Source organism: Zea mays, chromosome 4 (assembly GCF_902167145.1).
Source record: "Zea mays cultivar B73 chromosome 4, Zm-B73-REFERENCE-NAM-5.0, whole genome shotgun sequence".
In the NCBI taxonomy this organism is placed as follows: domain Eukaryota; kingdom Viridiplantae; phylum Streptophyta; class Magnoliopsida; order Poales; family Poaceae; genus Zea; species Zea mays.
The window spans coordinates 162737660-162760053 of record NC_050099.1 but is presented as its reverse complement, the minus strand read 5'-3'; the positions used below and the strand labels follow the sequence as shown (position 1 = coordinate 162760053).

At 45.5% G+C, this 22394-nt stretch overlaps 1 protein-coding gene across 2 annotated transcripts; it reads left to right on the top strand.

Annotated features, from left to right (window-relative positions):
- The first annotated feature begins 692 nt into the window (after positions 1 to 692).
- On the top strand, positions 693 to 2534 carry LOC100276787 (uncharacterized). Of its 2 annotated transcripts, NM_001151945.3 has the most exons (4): positions 797 to 1000; positions 1097 to 1306; positions 1541 to 1756; positions 1852 to 2393. In NM_001151945.3, exons 1-4 carry the CDS (start codon positions 950 to 952, stop codon positions 2128 to 2130), a joined length of 756 nt encoding a protein of 251 aa, NP_001145417.2. In that variant the 5' UTR covers positions 797 to 949; the 3' UTR covers positions 2131 to 2393. The 2 variants fall into 2 exon arrangements, with proteins under 2 accessions (XP_035822722.1, NP_001145417.2); XM_035966829.1 differs by having other exon boundaries at positions 693 to 1000; positions 1097 to 1756; positions 1852 to 2534.
- Positions 2535 to 22394: the final 19860 nt, after the last annotated feature.

Sequence of the window (22394 nt, the reverse complement as noted above, 5' to 3'; positions counted from 1 at the left end):
CGCCTTTTTTTTTCTTCTGAGCTTTTCTGCTGCCCCCTTTTCCGCCTTTTTCTGAGAAGAAAACGTTGGGGGGTGCCGTGCCTCGCTGTTCTTTTTACTTTTTTTTTTTTGCCCCTTTTGCAGTTGCGGTAGAATCTCCTGGAGGAGAAATGGTGCGGCACCGCATGTGATGGAGATGTTCACGTACCCTTACCTTCTTTGTTCAACACAGTTACGCAGAGCACTCGGAATGTCTGAAACAGATAGATTGCGAGGCGGATAGACAACGCAGTGCAGAATATAATGTGAGTATATAAGAAGTACGTACACTACGCGGATATTTTGTTTGTCTAGGGGAAAAAAGAGGGAGAGAGAAGACATTTCGTTTCGTGGGGATTTCGGAGATGGACTACATACTGCTGCTCATCACGCGTGCATGCATGATACATCCCAGTCGCGATTGAAATCAACCGATGATGGCGTGTAGACTTCACTACATGACAAAGACAAGGGCAGCACGACAGGAAAACAGTTTGAACTGTGATGTAGTAGATTTTGTAACTCCATCGTGTCCAATTATTCAGGTGTTATTACGCATGCACAGTAGATTTTGAAATGTGATGTTATTACGGCTTATCGGGTTCAGGCCTTCAGCGACAGCCCGGATTCGCAACGAGGCGATAAGAACGGACCAGAGCTCTCTCTCTCTCTCTCTCGCTATCAAGCACCAGCATCAAGCACCCCCGTCCGTGTCTCCCTGACTCCCTCCCTCTAGAATTTTACAGTATTCTACTCGCTGCCTGCGTTCCAAAACCTTTCGTCTTTTCCCCCGCCGTCTACAAAGACTTCACACTCGCAGCCGCAGGCTGCTCCGGCAGACTCCTACACCGGGAAGACTTCTCCTCTCCTCTCTCCTCTCTCCTCTCTCCCTTCCACTCGCGCTCTCCTGGATACCGCGCGCGGCGACGAGATGGCGATAGATCACGCGACCCCTCTCGGGCTGAAGCGGAGAGGCGCCATGGTAACTGATTCCTCCTCGCGCTCTTGCGCCGCTCTGTTTCGTGGTTCTTGGTCGGTTCCGGTGGCGACGTTGGACTGAAAACGTGTACGCGTGCAGGGCGGAGGCGGCGAGTGCGACGACGGCAGTGATACCCGGCGGTGGCCGCCGTGGCTGAGGCCGCTGCTGTCCGCGAGCTTCTTCGTCCAATGCAGGGTCCACGCCGACGCGCACAAGAGCGAGTGCAACATGTACTGCCTCGACTGCATGGGCGGCGCGCTCTGCGCGCTCTGCCTCGCCGCGCGCCACCGCGACCACCACTCCATCCAGGTCAGTGGAGAGCCTAGCGCTGTGCGCAGACTGGTGCAGTTCGGCAGTTCAGGCGGCTGCGTTCTCGTTCCCCAGTGCCTCTGCCTCCAGCACATTTCATTCCCCTCCGTCGCCTTCTCCATCCGTCTCTCTCTTTGCGTGTTCGTGTTTCGTTTTTGTTTCTCTCTTCATGACAACCAACTGACTAGCTCATGGGCATGCGCTGCCGTCACGGGCTGTCCGTTCTTCCATCAGATACGGAGGTCGTCGTACCACGACGTGATCCGGGTGTCGGAGATACAGAAGGTGCTGGACATCGCCGGCGTGCAGACGTACATCATCAACAGCGCGCGCGTGGTGTTCCTCAACGAGCGGCCGCAGCCCCGCCCGGGCAAGGGCGTCACCAACACCTGCGAGGTCTGCGAGCGCAGCCTCCTCGACTGCTTCCGCTTCTGCTCCCTTGGGTGCAAGGTACGTACGACGAGCTCTGTCGCATTGCGCGTTTCTATACGCGTCGTTGTCAACGTCCCCTTCTCTTCTTGTTTTGTTGGTACGCGCGCGCGCAGATAGTGGGCACGGCCCGTGGCTACCGTCCTGGGAAGAAGAAGCACGGCGGCGGCGGCGGTAACAAGAAGAGGGCGTCGCCGGCGCCGGCGCTTAAGGACGTGCGGTCTGACTCGGAGGACTCGTGCACCAGCACCAGCGGCGCCAGCAGCGACAAGAGCAGCGTCGTGCAGAGCTCCCCTCCGCCGCCGACCTCTGCCAGCCACCGCCCCCCCGGGAACAAGCGCCGGAAGGGCATCCCGCACCGGTCGCCCTTGGGCAGCCTCATCGTCGAGCTCTAGGACTCTTCGTCAGCGCCAAGGCAAGGCAACGCACTCTGTATACATGACATAGCCCCCCGAAGAGAAGGGAATAACAAACAGTAAGCCTCTGGACGTGGAGGGCGAAGGGCGACAGCGGTAAGCCGTAAGATCGGACAATCCTTAGTTTTGCTTCTTCTCAGGTTTTGTTTTGCTTTTACAGTTACTAGCAGTGGTACCATCAGTAAGATAACCGCGACTAAGTTTTGCAGCCTTGTACATTGTAATATTATTACTATAGACCATGACTCTCCGATGCTTAGATGTATATAGTAATAGTATCAGAACGTGGGGGTAGCAGTCGATCGGCAGCGAGGTGTTCGTCGTATGTGCATCATAAGCTGTATGTAATAAAAATAAGAAACGCTGCTCCAGATCCTACTGTTGCTCGCTGCCCCCCCCCCCCTCACAGCATTGGCTGCTGCTATTGCTATTGATATTGCGGGACAAGATCGGTTTTGATCGAGTGGCACAGTCATTCAGTGCGGTGCTCGTGTCCGGTGCCCCCGCCTAGCAGCACAGCTTCTGACATCCTGTGGTGACTGACTGACCCAACCCAACCCCCCTCTCCTCTCCCAGATGCCGCCGCGGCATTGCCCCTGCGTGGCCGCTGGTACGAGCGGGCAGCCTATGGTGGACACTCCAACGGCACGTCCAATGCGGTTCGGCCACGGCCAGAGCGCGCGCACATGCGCCGGGGTCGCGACATGCCGGCGCGTCTGGCCCCCCCCCCCCCCCCCCCCCCCCCCCCCCCCCCCCGCCCTGCGGCCGCGCGCCAGAGGATGGGAATCGGGATCGGCGGCCGGGGGAGGCACGTGTGTGGCCGCCCCGCGCGCGGTCGGTGTCCTCTGGATGCACCCATGGGTCACGCGGTCACGCCACGCGGCGCTGGGCGGCCCCGGCTCCGTCCACCCGGCGTGGACTGGACGCCGAGCTGAGCCGTGCCGTGCGACGGCGCCTAACTTGCTTGACCCGCCCAGTCGTCCCCAGACCAGAAGCAGCCGTGCCCGCGGTCGACGTCGACTTATCGGCGCATATCCAGTGGTGTAACATCAGCAAAACGCACGCCCAGATTTTTACCTTCCCCGCAGCAAAAACTGAGTTCCCATTCCCACCGGCGGCTCCGGCGAAAGCTTCTGCTGCTGCTTCGACAGCGCTCTGCCCCATCTCGGAAGATGCTCGGCGTCCGCGTCTCCACCACCACCACCGGCGCTGCTGTTCACTCGCATCGCTCTGCAGCCCGCACGGACCGAGTCGGCGTCTGCCTTCAACGGCAGTCCGTAAACGTGCAGGCTCATCAGTGTCAGTGGGCTGCCTACATGGGAGCCAGGCAAGGCATGGACAGAGTTTCGTGCGCGCGCCGGCACCATTATTCCTGCACAGGACCAGGTGAAGGCCGTGAACCGCCGCCTCACCGCCTCCACCAGCACGCCACCGCCATGACATGTTTGACGTTGCCGTCCACCCACTGCACTATCCACCCCACCCCCATGCTATGCTCCTCTATGCTGCCGTCGTCGTCCACCATTCCGGGCCCGCGAGCTCTGGCCGATCGGTCGCCGCCGTGACGTAGACCGGCCGGGTAGACCGACCTCGCTCGCGCGCCTTTCCGTGTGCTTCCACTCCCACCTCGTGGCCCATGACCACTCGTGAAGTCAGTCTGTCAGTCGCGACGCGTCGTGCAAGCGGGGGTGGATCGATCGGTTGCTTGCTTTGCTTCACATTGATCGGACGGCCGATCATTCGTTGGAGGCTTGGAGGAGAGTGTGCTGTGACTAGACTATGCATTGCACCCCGCTCTGTCCATTACTCCACTACAGGAAAACGACCAGTTTCCGACGGCCTACACTGTTTCCGACGGTTCTTAGGGTACCGTCGGAAATAGCCTTATTTCCGACGGCCTTCGGCCAGCCGTCGGAAATAAGTCTATTTCCGACGGCCCACCACCTTGGCCGTCGGAAATAATTCAATTTCCCTAACGTCGTCCGTTACCCCGCGCACGGACGCACACAACGCACACACGCCCGCACAGCCGCGCGCCCACACACCCACCGCGCCGCCGCCGCCCGTCCGCCGCCGTCGCCCGCACAGCGCGCCCACGTCCCTCGTCGACGTCCGCGCCGCCGCCCGCACACCCACGTCCGCGCCGCCGCCCGCGTCCGCGCCGCCGCCCGCGTCCGCGCTGCCGCCCGCGTCCGTGCCGCCGCCCGCACAGCGCGCCGCCGCCGCCCCGGAGGCTCGCCGGAGACGCCAGAGACGCCACACGAGCCCCGACAGCGCCTCGAAGGTGGTGCAGCGGCCGAGGGCGCCGTCGGCAAGCGTCAGCCCGCGGACGCGCTCCAGCCGGTCCGGGTCGAAGCAGAAGGAGCGGTACTGCAGCTCCTGCGCGCCGTAGAGCGCCGCCGTGTCGGAGACGTCGGGGATCTCGGCGAACTCGTGGTGCGGGAAGGTGTGCACCGGCGGGTCGCCAGAGCCGCGCACCGCCGCCCGGGGGGCTCGCCAGACCCTTGGACAGCGCCGCCCGTGGCCGCCGCCGCCCGGGGGGCTCGCGCGCCAGAGCCGCCGCCGCCGCCCCTGGCCAGAGCGCCGCGGTGGACGCCGCGGCCTCCCCGCCCCTGGCCAGCGCCGCCCGTGGCCGCCGGGACCTCCCCGCCTTGGCCGCCGCGTTACCCGAGGCCGCAGCCGTCCCCAAGCCCGAGGCCGTCGTCGAGTCTTGTCACGTGAGCGCGCGCACGTGGCCGTTCGCACGGGCCCGAACGTGGCCGCACGTGAGCGCGCGCACGCAGCTTCACACCGGTCGCCAGTCGTCACTCCTGTGGGCAATTCAGGTAATTTTTAACTTTATTAATGTCATGTTGTAGTATAATGTGATGCTGTAGTATAATTTGATGTGATGTTGTAGTATAATGCGATACTATACTAAAATAGGTTTAAACTTATGCGTCACCCGTTTCGGTCCAACACATTGCTTAATAAAGTAGTGTGTTGTACCGAAATTGTCCCTTTTTGGACAGCCTTAGAGTGAACGACATATCAAATATGATTTATGATTAGTCAATGAGTTTGAGCGAGATTTCGACAGCATAACCCTCTTGTTCTCCGTTGCACCATTACGGGCGTGCAATGGAGAACAACAGGGTTATGCTGCCGAAATTTCGTTCAAACTCATTGACTTATCATAAATCTGTGATATGTCGTTCACCCTTAGGTGGGTTTAGGACCTATCCTTTCCTATAATTGTAGGACCACCGGCTCATAATATATCTAGAAATTAATGAACTTGTCTTGATCTTTAATTAGTCGAACGATGGGTGATAGTCGTCGCTGGATGTATGAAGGCTGGCGAAAAAATGATCCTTCGCTTGAGTGGATACAGAAAACCGAAGATTTTATCAATCGTGTTTTTTCTTCGTCAAGAAATGGTCGAGTGTGGTGCCCATGCAGTGTTTGCAAAAATTATCAACGTCAAACCAAGAAAGAGATGTCTGGTCATCTTTGCAAAAATGGCTACGTGCCAAATTATGAAGTTTGGGTGCATCATGGTGAGGAGCTTCCCCGTGGATATGCTCCAGAAGGTCAAGACGATTTTGACCCGGATTTAGACCGAATGGAGGAGATGGTTCAGGATTTAAGAGAGGATCCCGATTTAGTGTTTCCAGATAATCCTGAGGATCCTCAACCGCCGGAAGTTAAAAAATTCTTTGAACTTCTCAAGGCAGCAGAAGAGCCGTTGCACGAACACACGAGAGTAACCATTCTTGCTTTTGTGACGCGACTTATGGCTATCAAGTCTAAGTTCGCATTCTCCATCAACTGCTTAAATGAACTTTTGAATTTGATTAGCGACGTATTACCACCAGATCACAAAATGCCCAAAGACGTGTATCAGTCAAGAAAGTTACTCTCTGGCTTAGGTATGGAGTATCAAAAAATTGATGTTTGTCCAGATAACTGTATGCTTTTCTGGAAGGAAAATGAAAAATTAGACAAATGTTTGAGATGCAGCAAATCAAGGTTCGTTGAGGTCGTAAATGAAGATGGAGATAAATTGACAACAGAAGTAGCAAAGAAGCAACTTCGTTACATGCCTCTCACGCCTCGTGTAAAACGGTTGTTTCTCTCAAAAAACACCGCTAAGCAGATGAGATGGCACAAAGAACGTGACCGCGAGAACCCTCAAGTTATGATGCACCCATCTGATAGTGATGCGTGGAAGGCGCTTGATGATTTTGATTCGGATTTTGCTAGTGAAGCTAGAAATATTCGAATCGGGTTGGCGACGGACGGGTTCTCACCTTTCAATATGACCGCATCGCCGTATTCTTGTTGGCCTGTATTTGCAGTTCCATACAATCTTCCACCTCACCTTTGCATGAAATACGATTACATGTTTCTGTGTCTAATCATTCCTGGACCAGAACACCCTGGAAAACATCTCAATGTAATGTTGGAACCTTTAGTCGATGAGTTGAAAAAATTGTGGGAAGGAGTCGAAGCTTACGATTGCTACAAGAAAGAGAGATTCAATCTTCGAGTTGCGTACTTGTGGTCGATTCATGATTTCATGGCCTACGGTATTTTTGCTGGATGGAGTTGTCATGGAAAGTTGACATGTCCAATATGTGGTAAGGATACAGATTGTTTTCGTCTTGAGTTTGGTGGGAAGATCTGTTACTTTGATTGCCACAGATGTTTCTTGCCTCTCGATCACCCGTTCAGATTTGAGGCAAATCAATTTCGAAAAGACACCATTGTTACCAAAGGCCCACCGAAGCGTTTGAGTGGCGCAGAGATTCATGCTGCGCTCGATAATTTGAAACCAGACGGTACTGGTTACCTGGGATTTGGAATAGAACATAATTGGACACATAAATGTTCTTTGTGGGAACTCCCTTATACGGAGGCCTTGATTCTGATGCACAACATTGATGTCATGCACCAAGAGCGGAATGTTGCTGAAAGCATTATTAGTACATGTATGGATTTTCCCGATAAAACCAAAGATAATATAAAGGCCAGAAAAGATTTACAGAAAATTTGTAACCGACCAAGCCTAGTCTTGCTTCAGAGTGGTGCTAAGCCACGTGCGTCATTTTGTCTAAAATCTAAGCAAAAGAAAGAGGTGATGGTGTGGTTGAAAAACTTAAAATTTCCAGATGGGTATGCCGCGGGATTCAGAAGGTCCGTGAATTTGAGGACAGGAAAAATGAATGGATTGAAGAGTCATGATTATCACATTATTATGGAAAGATTACTTCCTGTAATGTTTCGGGGTTACTTGAATAATGATGTGTGGACGGCGTTAGCTGAGTTAAGCTACTTCTATAGACAACTTTGTGCTAAAGAAATTAAAAAAGATGTGATGGAGAAATTAGAGAAGGAGATTCCGGTCCTTATTTGCAAATTGGAAAAAATATTTCCCCCTGGATTCTTCAATCCGATGCAACATCTACTTGTACACCTTCCATATGAAGCTAAGATTGGGGGTCCTGTGCAGTATAGATGGATGTATCACATAGAAAGGGCACTTAAGAAGCTTAGTGCAATGGTTGGCAACAAGGGAAGAGTTGAAGGGTGTATTGCTGAAGAATTTAAATATAAAGAGATATCAGCCTTCACGAGTGTATACTTTGCAGAAGAACACAATGTAAATGCACCTACATTAAGGTATAATGTTGATCAAGCTGGTCCATGCAGTAAACTCAAAATTTTGTCATTCGAGGGAAAGACAGTTGGAGCATCAACTGAATATCACATTGGACGTGAAGAAAAGTTGGATGCATTACTCTACATGTATGAAAACATGGAAGAGATGACTCCATACTTCAAGTAAGCATAGATCTTCAAAATTGAAGAGCAACATGTGCTCATTACTCCTCGTAACTCTTTTATTTACTTTTTTTCAACAGAGAGTACGAACGACAGAATAAGGGTAAACTGTCGACGAGGCTGTATGAAATCATGCTTCGCGAAGGAAAAGAAGGCACTCCCAATTTCATTAATTGGTTTCGAGTTCATGTAAATATCACATCCGTTTTCTTATGTGTTCATATAGTTTATCTTTTTAATAGTTCCTCCTATTGATCTATATTCGTAACTGACAGTGCGAAAAAACTTCCAACGTTGACGAGGACTTACGTCAGATGTCACGTGCACTTGTCAAAGTCAGAAGCTATGGTCGTTATGATGTCAAGGGATATCGTTTTCGTTCAACCAAATTTGAATGTACTCGACCGTTAGCTGCGACAACAAATACTGGTGTGGTATGTTGGTCTTTTGATGAGCAAGGAAGGGAGATGAATTATTATGGAACTATCAAAGATATATTGGAATTCGACTTCGCTGGGGGAAAAAATCTGAAAGTTATGTTCTTCAAATGTGATTGGATCGATCCTAAACATGGGATACGAAAAAACCAATTTGGTATGGTAGAAGTCAAACACGAGCGTATAATGACTCGTGGTTGTAGTAAATTTGTTCTTGGTTTTCAAGTGGACCAAGTGTATTATATGTCATATCCCTGTATCGATCTTAAAGACTGGTGGGTAGTGTACAACGTAAATCCCCGTGAAAGATTATATTTAAAGGGTGATACAAGTTATCGACAAAATGAGGTGGAAGCTGATGTTGAAGAAATTTATCAAGAAATTGAAGTTCCACCCGTTTTTAATATAGAAACAACAATGGAGCCAGATTCAGTAGCGGGCGATCTTAATGATGTAATAGTTCCTCCAAAAAGGAAACGAAAGTCGAAGAAGAAAAAGACGCCCGAGAGAAAGTCGACGCGCTTGAGGAGACAACAAATTAATCCTGATTTCGAATATGATTAAGAAGTAAATATTTATTTTGATGAATTAAAATTTAATTTATTGTTATACTATGTTGTTATCTCTTTATTGTTATACTAATATAATTTTCAATATGCAGGATGGCGGCTCGAAAGTTGAAGAATTTTGTGAAGGGCATGACGAAGGGCTCTTCTTCTTCTTCAGGAAGAAGCAAAGCACAGGAGTGTTTGTTCCAGGGTACCGAGTCGCTCTCGAGCAACAGACGACAGGCTTTGATGGAACATCTTCCACCTGATATGCATGGACAGGTGTGATTACTCTAAATTATTATTTTATTTCAATATAGTAATGTTTATATGAATCTAATGATTAAAGTGTTTCATGTGCAGGATGTTAACGAGACTCGAGAGGAGGAGGCAAGGGGTGAGGATGCGGCCGATTACGATGCGGCCGATGCAGACTATGAGCAGGAAGATGATGCTGGAGGTGGAGGTGGAGATGGGTGGTCTTCCGGTGGTGGTCAGTTTGAGGGTGGATGGTCAGCAGGCGGATGGGACTCATGGCCTAGCAGTGATGCTGGAGCTTCTAGTGGTGGAGGGTCTTCTCGGGCACGGAAGTCGAGGAAAACACATTGGGTGCCTCCTCCTAAAGTTCCTGCTCGTGAGGAGGATAAGATTTTGATCGTACCGTGTGGCGACGAGTGAGTTGATTCTAATGTTAAATATTTGTTCATGCATTATATGAAATTTGTTAATGCTTCTTTTGTACAATGTGGTTGCAGGTCTTGGATTGATGCATCTTTTCAAGGTCAAGGACGTCGCACACAGGTGAATAAAGTTTTGGGAAGTATATGCAAATATCTCTGGCCTGGTGTAGTGATGGAGAAAGGCGTTGAGGTGCCTTGTATGTCTTGGGATCAGTACGGGCTCGCGTTCAATGCGGAACATAGGAATGCCCAAGGTGCTGTGTGGCATGAGTTCTGGGTATGTTCTCTAGCCCAACTTGAATTGATTCAACTATACAATGTGCTAAAAATCTTGTTTCTTGTTTTTTTCAGAAACGTTACAAGTTGCCTGAAGATGGAAGTATGAACGATCGTGCACGGATCGTTTTTAACAAGAGCGCGACTACCTTGGTTAGGGATCAGATGTATTATGCTCGGATCCAGGTCACTTCTGATTACATATTAAGGCAGGAAGGACGTCGGCCACGTTCCAAAAGTGAGGCATCAAACAAATACTTAACCGAAGAAGAATATCTTGAGGTAAATTGTTTTTATCCTAATTCATGTCCAAGTGTTAGTACTAACAATACATTGGATCGAAATAAAGTTTTCAGACTCGGTGCCATGGATGGCATCAAATGAGGCTGGTTGGCGGGCTGTATGCAAATATTGGGCAACAGATGGATTTAAAGGTGTTTCAATGAGAAACAGCTCAAATCGTGGGCATGATGTTCACCACAGATATGGTGGTGATGGCCACGTTCGTTTGGCAAAGCGCATGGTAAGTGTAATTTATGGTCGTGCATATCATGAATCTTCTATGTGTTTATGTTATTTTCTCTTGCCTGTAGGAAGCTAGTTCTGGTGTTACGCCGAGTGATGTTCAGGTTTACCTTAGAGGTCACAGGGGGTCGGATCCTACAAATCCAGAACAGTTGTGTTCTCAGTCAGCTGCTGAGCGTGTGGTGAGACTTTCGCAACTAGTTACAATGCACTTCTATTCTAAGAGTCGAGAAAAATATAACTGCATTGTTTATTATTTGTCAGGCCTCATATGGTGCTTCCATGATGTCGGAGCATGGGCAAGACTATGATTGGATGAATCAGCCTATCGATCCTCAGGTTGTGTATGCTAGTGGAGGCGGAAAACCTCATGGACGGTGAGTTTGCTATTATTAATTCGTCGATTTGATCTTTTCTAACATGATGTGTTGCGTGTTTAACTTCTTTCTATTTTTTCTAGTTACCCCATGTTTGGTAGTGTTATCGACTCGACTCAGGTGAGGCCTGAAAGGTCTCGTCCATCGAGGTCGTCTAGCCGTGGTCCTCGCTCTAGTACCCAAGGAAACGCCGAGCTGATCCGGATGCAGGAAGCTTTGAGGCGGCAGGAGGAGTATAACAAGCAACAACAAGAGTACTGGGCTGCTCAATTTGCACGACAACAGGAGATGATGCAGGTAATTAGATCCTCGTGAGCCTCTACTATAATTGGAGCACATATTTTCTAATATATCCTCGTAACATAGCTTTCAATTTCTTTCAGCAAATAGCACTAGGGCAACGTCCAGATTTTTCAGCGATGACTATGCCACCTCCTCCACCTATCCCGCAGTTTGTACCGACTCCACAATTTAGTTGGGCCACACCTGCACCTCAGGTTATATTACTTGACTTTTTCTTTTGACGTTGCATAACAAGAATTTAACTACTAACATTTTTTTGAATGTTGTAGGTCCCTCCAGGAAACTTGCTAACTCCGGGAAATGAGGACTCTGAAGATGCGGTCGCTTCTTTTGTGGACGGTCTTCTAAACAGTGGAGGAGCTAGCGGATCAAATCAACCACATCCATTTGATCAACCTCCTCCATTTTGAGTAGCCTGTCTGCTTGTGTTTTTCTCGTACTATGGACTTGTGAACTTGTGGTATTGGGAACTTGTGTTATTGTGAACTTCTGAACATGTGAACTTGTGAACTTGTGAACATTGTGAATTTGTGCTTTAACTTGTGAACTTGTGCTTTAACTTGTGAACTTGTGTTATTGTGTGTTTCATGTGGTATTGTATGTGATTCTGGATGAAAACTGGATATTGTGTACAGATTGAATCTGTGTGATTGTTTGTAAAACAAAAAGCAGACAAATTCTGTTTCTCTGTTTTTTAATTATTTCCGACGGCCGCTTATTTCCGACGGCCCCGTCGGAACTAAGCTGTGACGGCGTCAGGCGCCGGCGGCCGGCCGTCTGCGGGGCCCACCTCGCTTTATTTCCGACGGCGCTACCCTGGCCGTCGGAAATAAGTTTACTTCCGACGGCCCCGTCGGAAACGCTGACACTTCCGACTGGGTATCCCCTACGGCATTACTTCCGACGGGACCCGTCTTAAGCCGTCGGAAGTAACTATTTCCGACGGTTCAGAACTTATTTCCGACGGTTTAGGCCGTCGGAAACTGGTCATTTTCCTGTAGTGCTCCTCCATTCCATTCCCATGCTTGCTTTGGATAGCGAAAGCGACCGGGATTCAGTGTACTTGCGCACCGCGTACGTCGCGAGACAACGGGAGGACCGGAGGAGTTCATGGTAGCACCATCACGTCACGTGAGAGATGATCGGAGTCGAGGATCACAAATTCCAAATGCTGAGATCACGGCTGGTCGGCTGCGGTATACCACGTCATGTGGATATATGTATAGGACATGAATAATATGTACTCCACGCGCGCTGTCTAATCTCTAGTGGGGGCCTGGGGGTAGGTTGCTTGCTTGATCATCAGCAGGTACGTACATTCGAAAACGACGATGGCATACTTTATTCGCGGGATAATATACATCTCCGTACAATAATATGGTGTATACCGACGAACGAAACGGATCGTTCGCAACAAATTTGGTCGGAGTTGTAGATTTCTTGAGGACCATTGAACGCCTTCCACGAGGGAAGAATACCGGAAGAGAATGACCTGAGTATGGAACATTGCACACGGTCCTGTCCAATGGAGAACGCGGGACAAAAAATCATCGGGACAAAAATTCATCGGGGGTCAAGAAAACCGCATATGACAAAAACCGATCAATAAACTGATGGTGCAATTTGTTTGAGTAAGGAGGAGAGGGTAATCAAGCGTTCTGAACCGTTGTTTTTGATGATGTGTTAAGTCTGGATACAATTTGTTTGGACATTTAGTGAAAGTTGAGTATATGAATAATTTGGCTGGGTGGATTTTACAAAATTTAAACTGACGGATTATATAGTTGTATATATGGAGGAGAATTATGTAGCTCTTTACAGTAATATGATATATGATATTAAGACACTCTTTGGTGAGATAATTGGATTTTTGCCACTCACAATATTGTCTTCTTGTTATAATTATCACTGTGTCTATGAATTGTGGGTGTAGCTGGGTCTATGAAATGTGGGTCCGATGGCAATTTTATAAACTTGTTTCTTGTTGATGGCAAATATCAGAGTCTCTCCTCTTTGGTAGGGCTCTTGATCAATATCTCCAGCTCTAGTTCACGTGAGAAAACAACTTCTTCCTTTTTTTAGGAGGATGCCCTAAAGAAGCATCTCATTTGGTTGAAAGTGTAGGTCCTCCAATTTTCACGAGGGAAGAGGGGACAAAATAGAGCTGAAGAAACCTCTTTTGGGGGCTCCTACCTCCACTTGGTGTCGGTGTTAGAGACGACTCATTCCTATTTTTAGGGAGAAATCGGTCAAGGAGCCCACTATTTGGTAGAGGAGCCCGCTGTTTTTGGAAGATTTATTTTTTTTTGGGGAAAAAACTGTTGGGAGAGCATTTGAAGGCGCCCTATCAAGGGAACCCTGCACTTGCTTTTACCTCCACTTGTGGGCTCTCAAAGATCGACGCCCATTAAAAAACACAGATAATGGATGCCAGAGATTTTGTATAGCAAGTTTAGCAACCGCATATCCTTCAAAAAAGTTTAGCAACCGCATCACGGTGCGTCCGTCAAGGTCACGATATAACATTCCATGCAGGACGCTGCTGCATCACATCTGTCCCTAATGTTAAAAAAATCTGGATATGTTCTTACGATATGTTAGTCTTTTAGTGCTTGTTCGGTTAGCTCTCAATCCTTATAGATTGAGCGGGATTGGATGTGTTTTAATTTCAAATAAGTTAATTTTTTTCTTAATTTTTTCCCATCTCTTTAATCAATATGTATTGGAAATTGTCAAGTAGAGACGGGTTCTCTACAGCTTCTCGCGCCCAATCTGCTGACGGGAGGGAAGGGTGCGGATCTGGTGATCCATGGTAACGTAGTTCTCAACACGTTATCAGCACGCTCTACCTCGACATTGCTACGGATCCAATCGGCACCGACTCTCCATCAAGCTGGCAGGTCCTCCGGCCTAGCCGAACTGTCCTACGCGACAGGCTTCAATTTTCCTCTACGCAATCGAGTGGGGCATATGACGGTATGAATTTTCTAGTTAATCTGTTGTTTGGGGAAAGAGAAGGTGGTCGATTGCTTGCCCTCCAACTGTCCTCAAACGGCGCTGGTAGATGAGTGTCGTGCATAAACGACTCGCTCTGAGGCGGCAGAGACGACCTTTGCCAAGCAGTCTACCATGGCGGTTGTAGGCCAGAGTTTTGCCGTCATCAGCTGTCACGACGGCGATGACCGGGATGCACCTGAACACGACAATGGTGCAGAGGCCAGGTTGTGGATCATCGAAGCCTGCAGCTCCAGTGACTTCACAGCCTCACCCGTTGTGACGGAGTTTCATCCTTCGCTCCCTGTGCTCGAGTGGGCCAGCCATCTCGGATCGAGAGCGGGTCATGCGGCATACGTTGCGGCAAGGTATTAGTTTATCCTTGAGAACGATCAATCGCTGCATGTTTGACCGGATTGATCGGACCGCGCACCCACGCATGAGGTGCAGTGCTAAGGCTGTCCGCAGTCACAAACTCTATTAGAGATGGCAATGGGTAAAAACCCGCTGGGTATTACTTGCCCAAACCCATACCCGTGAAGAAAAAATACACCCACTAAAAAACCCATACCCATGACGGGTATAAAATTTTGCCCAAACCCATACCCATGCGGGTTTCGGGTACCCAACGGGTTTCCCATACTCACTAACATCAACATAAAAAATAATTCATCATGTGAATGACAATCAATACATTAATAAGCTAGCATAAAAGGACCAAGTGATAACTAATTTTAGCCTAAAATTTGTTACATGAAGTTTATTTTAATTAGAACATATTCAATTAATAATATTATGAGACATATTTATAAGGAATGTTGATTTTAAGGCGGGTTTTAAAAACCCATGGGTTTGCGGGTATGGGTAGTGGAAGAGCAAACCCATGCCCACGTACCCGTTGGGTTTCCATTTGAACCCATTAGTAAACCCGTGGGTAGAAAAATTGACCCAAACCCATACCCTAATAGAGCAAAAACCCACCGGGTTTCGGGTAGCGGGTACCCATTGACATCTCTAAACTCTATGCAATACTCTACACAGTTGGAGTCAAGCTTGCAGTAGGAAAAGCGGTGCAGCGGAAAGCGCTAAAGGCTACAGTAAAATAGGACGGCCAAGGAAAACGCTAAGGATAGAGTGCGTACATCTTTACTCTATGTCCACGCGGCAGCACATGCGGCAGCCCACGTGATGAGGTAGTTGTGTGTGGGAATAGATAATAATTGTAAAAAATTAATATAATATATGGTAGTAGGTATAGAGTTGAGATATAGAGTAAATATGACTGCGGAAGATTGTAAGATAGAGTAGAGAATCTCGCTGACCAGGATAGAATATTCTTTTTAGAGTAAAAATTTAGAGTTGTATTAGTGCGGTTAGCCTAAGCACCTCCACCATGCATGGCTGCATGCAGCACGTGCTGCTAGCCATACACGGGTCGATCAAAGACTGTACCATGCATGCGAAGCTCCTTTACACGCACAAATTACGGTTCAAATTGTTGGGTGATTAAACACGACACAATATATATATAAGTTTCTGTTGAATTTATATAAATTTATATGCATACTACATATTATTTGTTCTATATTTCCCGTTGCAAATAACAAAAAGACTAAACATGTTGCAGTTTCTAGCGTAATTAATTATTTCTGGCAGTAAATAATTAGTACAAAATACACGTTTAATAATGGGGAAATGCCTTTTGCTCCTTAGGTGGCAATGCTCATGCATTAATTTTGGTATTTAATTTTTCTGTATTAATAATTATTTCTAGCTGCAAATAATTAATAGAAAATAATTAAATTGCATGTGAAGGCTATGTTGCGTATTTTTAAATCGCTCTAAATATTTGTGGTGCGTTGAGTTTCTGATTCACGCCGAGCGATTAAATATTATAGTGGGTACTCGAACATATTGATCAAGCTATGTTATTATCGGCTGAGTTATGGCATTAGCTGAATATTGACTGCGCCGTGGCAACACGACACAATATTTGTGCCGTTCGAACTTGGCTACGTCATGTGATTGCTATATCACGCTCTCGCTTAATCGGATCGCTCCCGTTGAGTCAGACCGCCATCCTCGAGTCACATTTTTCGTGGGCCCTGAAGGCATTGCATGTGTGTCGCAACAATTCAGCCACAATTGCGCTTGTTGCGCACGTTGCGTGGATTTATCGTGTACCCAATTACCGAGCCATAATTGTGCCTGTTGCACTTATTATGAAGGCTTGTTGTGTTGTCCTAGCCCTAATGGCTGCACACGCATTAACGCCGGATACGCTTGAGCTTGTATTCGTATGGATTATGGTGGATTGTTCAAGGTCCTGAAGTCACATTATGTGGAACCTTCGTAAACATTTTTGTTTTCGCTCTATATTTTGTTTGATTGTGTTGTGTGGCATCGTATATTTATATATATCGCCAAGTGGCCATAACAACTATATTAAATCTGGGAAATTAAATCGAAATAAAATGAAACACAGATAAGTTAAATCTCTGTTCTCTCCTCGTGCATAAAGTTTTACCTGAAGTAGCCTGAAGAAATTCAATATTAATGCATGAAAGCCTTTTTGGCACAGAAAACATCACAAATTGGGATTCTATTAGTAAGCAAAAGGCATTACCAAATAATTTAAGACTATAAATCTCAGCATACATTGCTCAACTAGATGTTAGCACATTGCTCTCTTTGTCGCTAAATGACATGAAGCAAACTATGAGATAAAAGGACATGTAATTGCCAGCAACACGAAGTTGCAAGTATACCGAGAGGTTATTCTGATAAATTTTTCACTATGTTGGTGTGAAAACCATAGTGTGTTCCCGTCGAACCATTTTACTCGTTTTATCTAGAACCTCTATGCTTGTGTCGCATACATCTCTCAGAATTGTAAATACTTATTGTCACTAAATTGACTCGGGATAGTCCTTTGACAAGTTTGGTATACATTGTAAGCTAAATGGTAAAGGTCGGTCCTGAATGGACACATACCTGGGGTTTATGTAGCCGAACTACATTGAATTCCACCATTTGGCATGCTTACCATTATCTACCTCCGATCTACTAGCAGTGAGAAGAGTAGACAAATAACTATGAAATCCCACATCACAACAGAACTTGAAGCCAAATTAGACATTAACATGTCCTTGGTCCTCGAAGCCAGAAGAGTCATATGTCTTGACCACTAGCTAGACTACTAGTGATGATAATTTGTGATAGAAATATGAAGATCTTATAGAGACCTGTTGTATCCTCTCTAGTCCTGATGATTTCTTCGTATGAGAGCGGTAATATCTGTTGTTGAAGATGGAACCTAGGCGGATACCAGTATTGTTTCATTCTTGCCAAGCAATTATCATCATTTGCTTCATCAAAAGCTAGTTATATGGTGATTTTTTCCAGATAAAATGAATTCTTGGCCTTGTCTGTTCTATTCCAAAGCTTCTCTTTTTACTGAACAATGAAGAGATCGAAATAATGCTATATAGAACAATTTGGTATATAATATGAGGAGAAATGTTTGCCCTGCTGGCAACACCACAAATAATTAACTATTGTTATAAGTTCTCTCTCAAAATTATTATACCTAAAAAAAGTTGCATAAATCGATACCCAATTTCATAACAGTATGAGTAATTGGGTAAACCATGGACAGTGATAAAAATGAGCTGGACTATACATCTCTGCATATAAAAATCTTTGCTTGGCAGCATTGGCCTGATGCTGTGCACTTCACTACCAATATAAACACACACATTTTTCCTATGTGCTTAAAAGTACAATGCAACCAGTGAATGTCTTTGTGAGCGTTAGACCCTGATGGTCATTTTACTTGTTGATCTGAAGTCAACTAATGGCTCCAAATGACGAATGGTATGCATGAGCCCCTGAAGGACCCTTATGGATAAAATAGTGTTGCGCATATCAGTCTAAATCTTAATGATTTTCTATGCATTTGGTAGTAATAACAATAAGTTTGCAGAATTGTAACCATGAAGCAACTTGTTGTTGCGTGTCTCGCTGGATGTTGAGACTAACCGTTCACGTTGAAGGACAAATATGTAGTATTCATGCCACTACATTAATCTAAGTCCAAAGCTCACTGCATAAAACCTCTATCTGTAATGTGCGTAAGATTTCCCAAATAAATCACCACAATAGCATACATTGCCCACATCTGAATGATTGTGGTTGGGGATTTTATCTGTATGCTTTTAGAACATCTCGGCATTAGAGGGAGGAATGCCCATATAATGTAATGCCTTAATATTCTATTAAACGCACAAAAGCCAAACTGAACTTGTCGTTCGGTGTGTACTCCTGTGTATATGGAGTTTGCCAGAAATCGTCGAGGAGTAACCATATTGGTCTGAATGCTTCTACCTGATGTAGATGTGGATATACCCGGGATTAATATAATATTCCACATTTGACTTATTGGCATTTGATCTATTCTCGGGGACGCCTGCGAATATGATCCGTTGGTCTTAGTCAGAGCATATGTTCTAATTGCATATTCACGTGGTCTGTAAATAACTCTCCTTCGATGAACTCGCCCTGCTGGTGATTTGCCTCACGAAGAGGTTCATCTTGATGATGAAGTTCCTAGCAATGCGCGCAATATCATTGTGCTGGGAATACAGAACAATGAATCTTTCGTTTTGGGAAATGATGGAGATCATTATTAAATATGGGAGACAAATATGTCGACACCTATCTTGCCTCTCTAGATTGCAAAAGGATCCAAAACAAAGTCCTAGGCATGAGTGCTTTAAGCTATCTTATCGGGTCATTGATAAAAGCAATCGAGGTTGAACCAAGAATCGCAAAATAAAAGTCGCGAGCTTGAAGTTCGGACATTTATGGGCACTATTGAAATAATGTGTGGTGAATGCGATGGTTCAAGTGGTCTAGTGAGAGACCCATCCCACATATGTGTTGAATAAACACAGTTCCACTATGTAATATATCTGGCAAATGGCATGAATTATAATATGCAGTTAATAGGATTCTGAAGATCCGTCATGAGATCCTAGGAGGACTCATATCTTTGAATTATAAATATGCAACATATAAATCTCGTACCGAATAATACATTCCTGACGAATGAGCACTCTCATATATAGAGAGAGAATATCTCCTAGATGAGATTATAGTTCCTTGATGGAACCTTTCCAGAAGAAACAATGTCTGTGTTAAACACCAAAGTTTGATGATCCCTATAAAGGGATAAAGACCCATACATACCCGAAAAGGAATAAGATGAGGTACCAAAGGACTTGAAGTTCACCGAATAAGCACATGTGCACTCCATGAGTTTTACTCATGGTAATTTCCACTAGATGTGGAATTACGGTATCCTCTAAAGCCCTGATGGCAGAAACCTATAAGGTTTAGGTGTTACTGGCAAAATATCCCCATCATGCTAGAATGACAGAATATAACGATGTATCTGATCGATGAAAAATCCCTGATGGATTACGATTTTTGATGAACTTTTGTTACACCATCATAGATGTTGCAATGGATGAACGCCTCGAGCGATGTGTCATATTTAGAATATGTACTATTGCAACTATATTATCCCCTAAGTCCTATTGAAGGACATGTTATTTGCTTTGCACAACTATGTATAAATTGTGGTGTAAGATAGAAAATGATAGCACCCCAACCTCATCCATTCTCGTTATTCCAGATGAACAATGAGACATATATCTTGAAGAATATGCTTGAGTTATGAGGGATAACGACTTTGACAGATGTCATCGTCAGGGGGAGCGAATGCTTATATTGATCACAACCGTGAGACAATAAATGTCATATTCTATGCCCTGAAGGCGTGAGCTTGATGATCAATATGTGAACCTTTATGGAACTTTATATCAAATATATAGATCTAGTCGATCAAACACCATTAGTCAAAGTGGCTTATTTATATTGATGCGTGCACTTACCTCGTATATCCTAGAAGTGAGTAGAGGTAAAGTCCCTGAAATAGTCCTTACAAGGATATGCAATCTGTTTGTTAAATCTTTATGTGCATATACTTCTAGAAGAAGATGTTTTGCCTTATTGATATAGTTTTACAAGAATCAGGGGAGCACATTTCTAAAGTTAGCCCTTGTAGAAGATTCGACAGAATCTAGATCCCAAAGGATCGAAATCTGTCCTGATGACAGTTGTTGTACTCTTTTTTCCCTTGGTGAGTTTTCTTGAAGTTTCTCACATGAGGTTTTTAACGAGGCAACAAAGTGCAAATGCAATTTGTATCACAATGCACTCTTTCTCCATATTTTTCCCACTGGGTTTTTCGGAGTTTTAACGAGACATGTGTTGGTCGCGGTATTCGCCCAAGGGGGAGTGTTAAGTAACCCTAGTTAGGGTTATGTGGGCAAATACCTGCTTTGCCCCTGAGGGGTCTTACATCTCTATATAAGGAACCTGTACACCACCTCATAATAGAGAGATCAGAAAGAGGCCAGAGGCCCAACCCTATATCTTGTGTCTCGTGTGTTTCCTCTGTCGTGCTTCTGGGAAGGGAGACGGGTTCTCTACAGCTTCTCGCGCCTAATCTGCTGACGGGAGGGAAGGGTGCGGATCTGGTGATCCGTGGTAACGTAGTTCTTGACAGAAATAACCGAACAAAATCTTATATGGCGATGATCTTGATTTCACTGACTTACCGTTGACGGTCCGGCCCATGTGTGCATCACGCACATTAATTGGGCCTGAGCACAGTTGTGTTGCTTTGTCAAACAAAAGCAAAAGGATAATTTAAGGGCCGCTCTAAATTTCCATCGTCTCTAGCCCGACACAACCGCGTCATGTCATCAATGGCCGATCGAGGTGAGGCTAGACCACCAAACTCTAACCCGTCTAGATAACCCAGAGTGTATTTTGTACGTATTATACGGTGATGCGTTCATGGCCGTGTGCCTCACCAAATCAATGAAGAAACGTCCTGAGAATCTGACATCATCTACTGCCTTAAACTAAGGGGGTGTTTGGTTTTAAAGACTAATTTTTAGTCCCTCCAATTTATTCCACTTTAATCACTAAATTGTCAAATATGGAAACTAAAATAGAGTTATAGTTTCTATATTTTGCAATTTATAGACTAAAGTGGAATAAAATGGAGGGACTAAAAATTAGTCCCTAGTAACCAAACACTACCTAAACATAGTTAGAGTTTACTGCTAATTGTCAGCTGCTAGATGAGGGAATCAAGCTAAAAGTAACTTTAAGACTTTCTCTATATACTTTTTTATTGATAAGTATACGTAGTTTAGCAGAAAAAATCCTACAATAATCTCCTTCCTTAGACAATCTTAAAGGGTCGTTTGTTTCTCTTTATTTTAAGCTTTTTACTAATTCTTGTTGGATCCTCTACGCAAAGGGCAACCCATGTGAAAGTCAAGATACCGGTCAAGTAACTTTGTAGATAGTCATGAACCTTCTCCACACGCAAGTGGTGTTCCGCTTCTAATCTCTCTCGAATGCTCCCAATCATCTCCATTGTTGACCTTCCGGCTCAAACGTCATAGTCCTCATTCTATTTAATATAGTGTGCTCTCACTCCTCGTTAAGGACCAATGAAGTCTATTAGCGAAGTTAATTAAGAGAATGAACTAACTAAAAATATCTATGGGCATTCATGTAAGAAAAAATGAGAAACTAAGGTGTGTTTGTGACTATTCGAGGTTCGAGCTCTAACGTAGAGCTATAGTTTATAATATAAATGTAAATTATTAAAAAATATTTTTAAATATAAATAATAAACAAATTTATTTATCTAAATGTTTTTTAAATGTTCACAATTCTAGCTAGCTCCACAATTTTCTGAAAAATTTTATATCCTGCTCCACTAGTTTTACTTTTTTTTTTGACATGGAATAGTCCGTCTAGCCTAGCCTTATTCGTTTGTCCTAGAATCGTTTCAACTGACCAAAATTTATATAAATTAGAGAAACAATTTGGCTATGTTTTTTTTCGAACCCACTATGTGAAAACCGAAGGGGGCCTAAGAAACTAACATGCGACGAGAGAAGAGATATTCATGAAAGGAAAGAAAAAGTTTTATATAGAAAAACTTATACTCCCTCCATTCCATGATAGCAGACGTAACTACTTTTTTCATCTGTCTCTGGATATAAATATTGTGTATGGATTAAAACCAAGCGATCAGGCTTGCGCTAGCATTTAGGTCCTGTTTGGAACTCCTAGAGCTAATAATTAGCCAGCTAAAAATTATTAGCTAGGTTGAGGCAGCTAGCG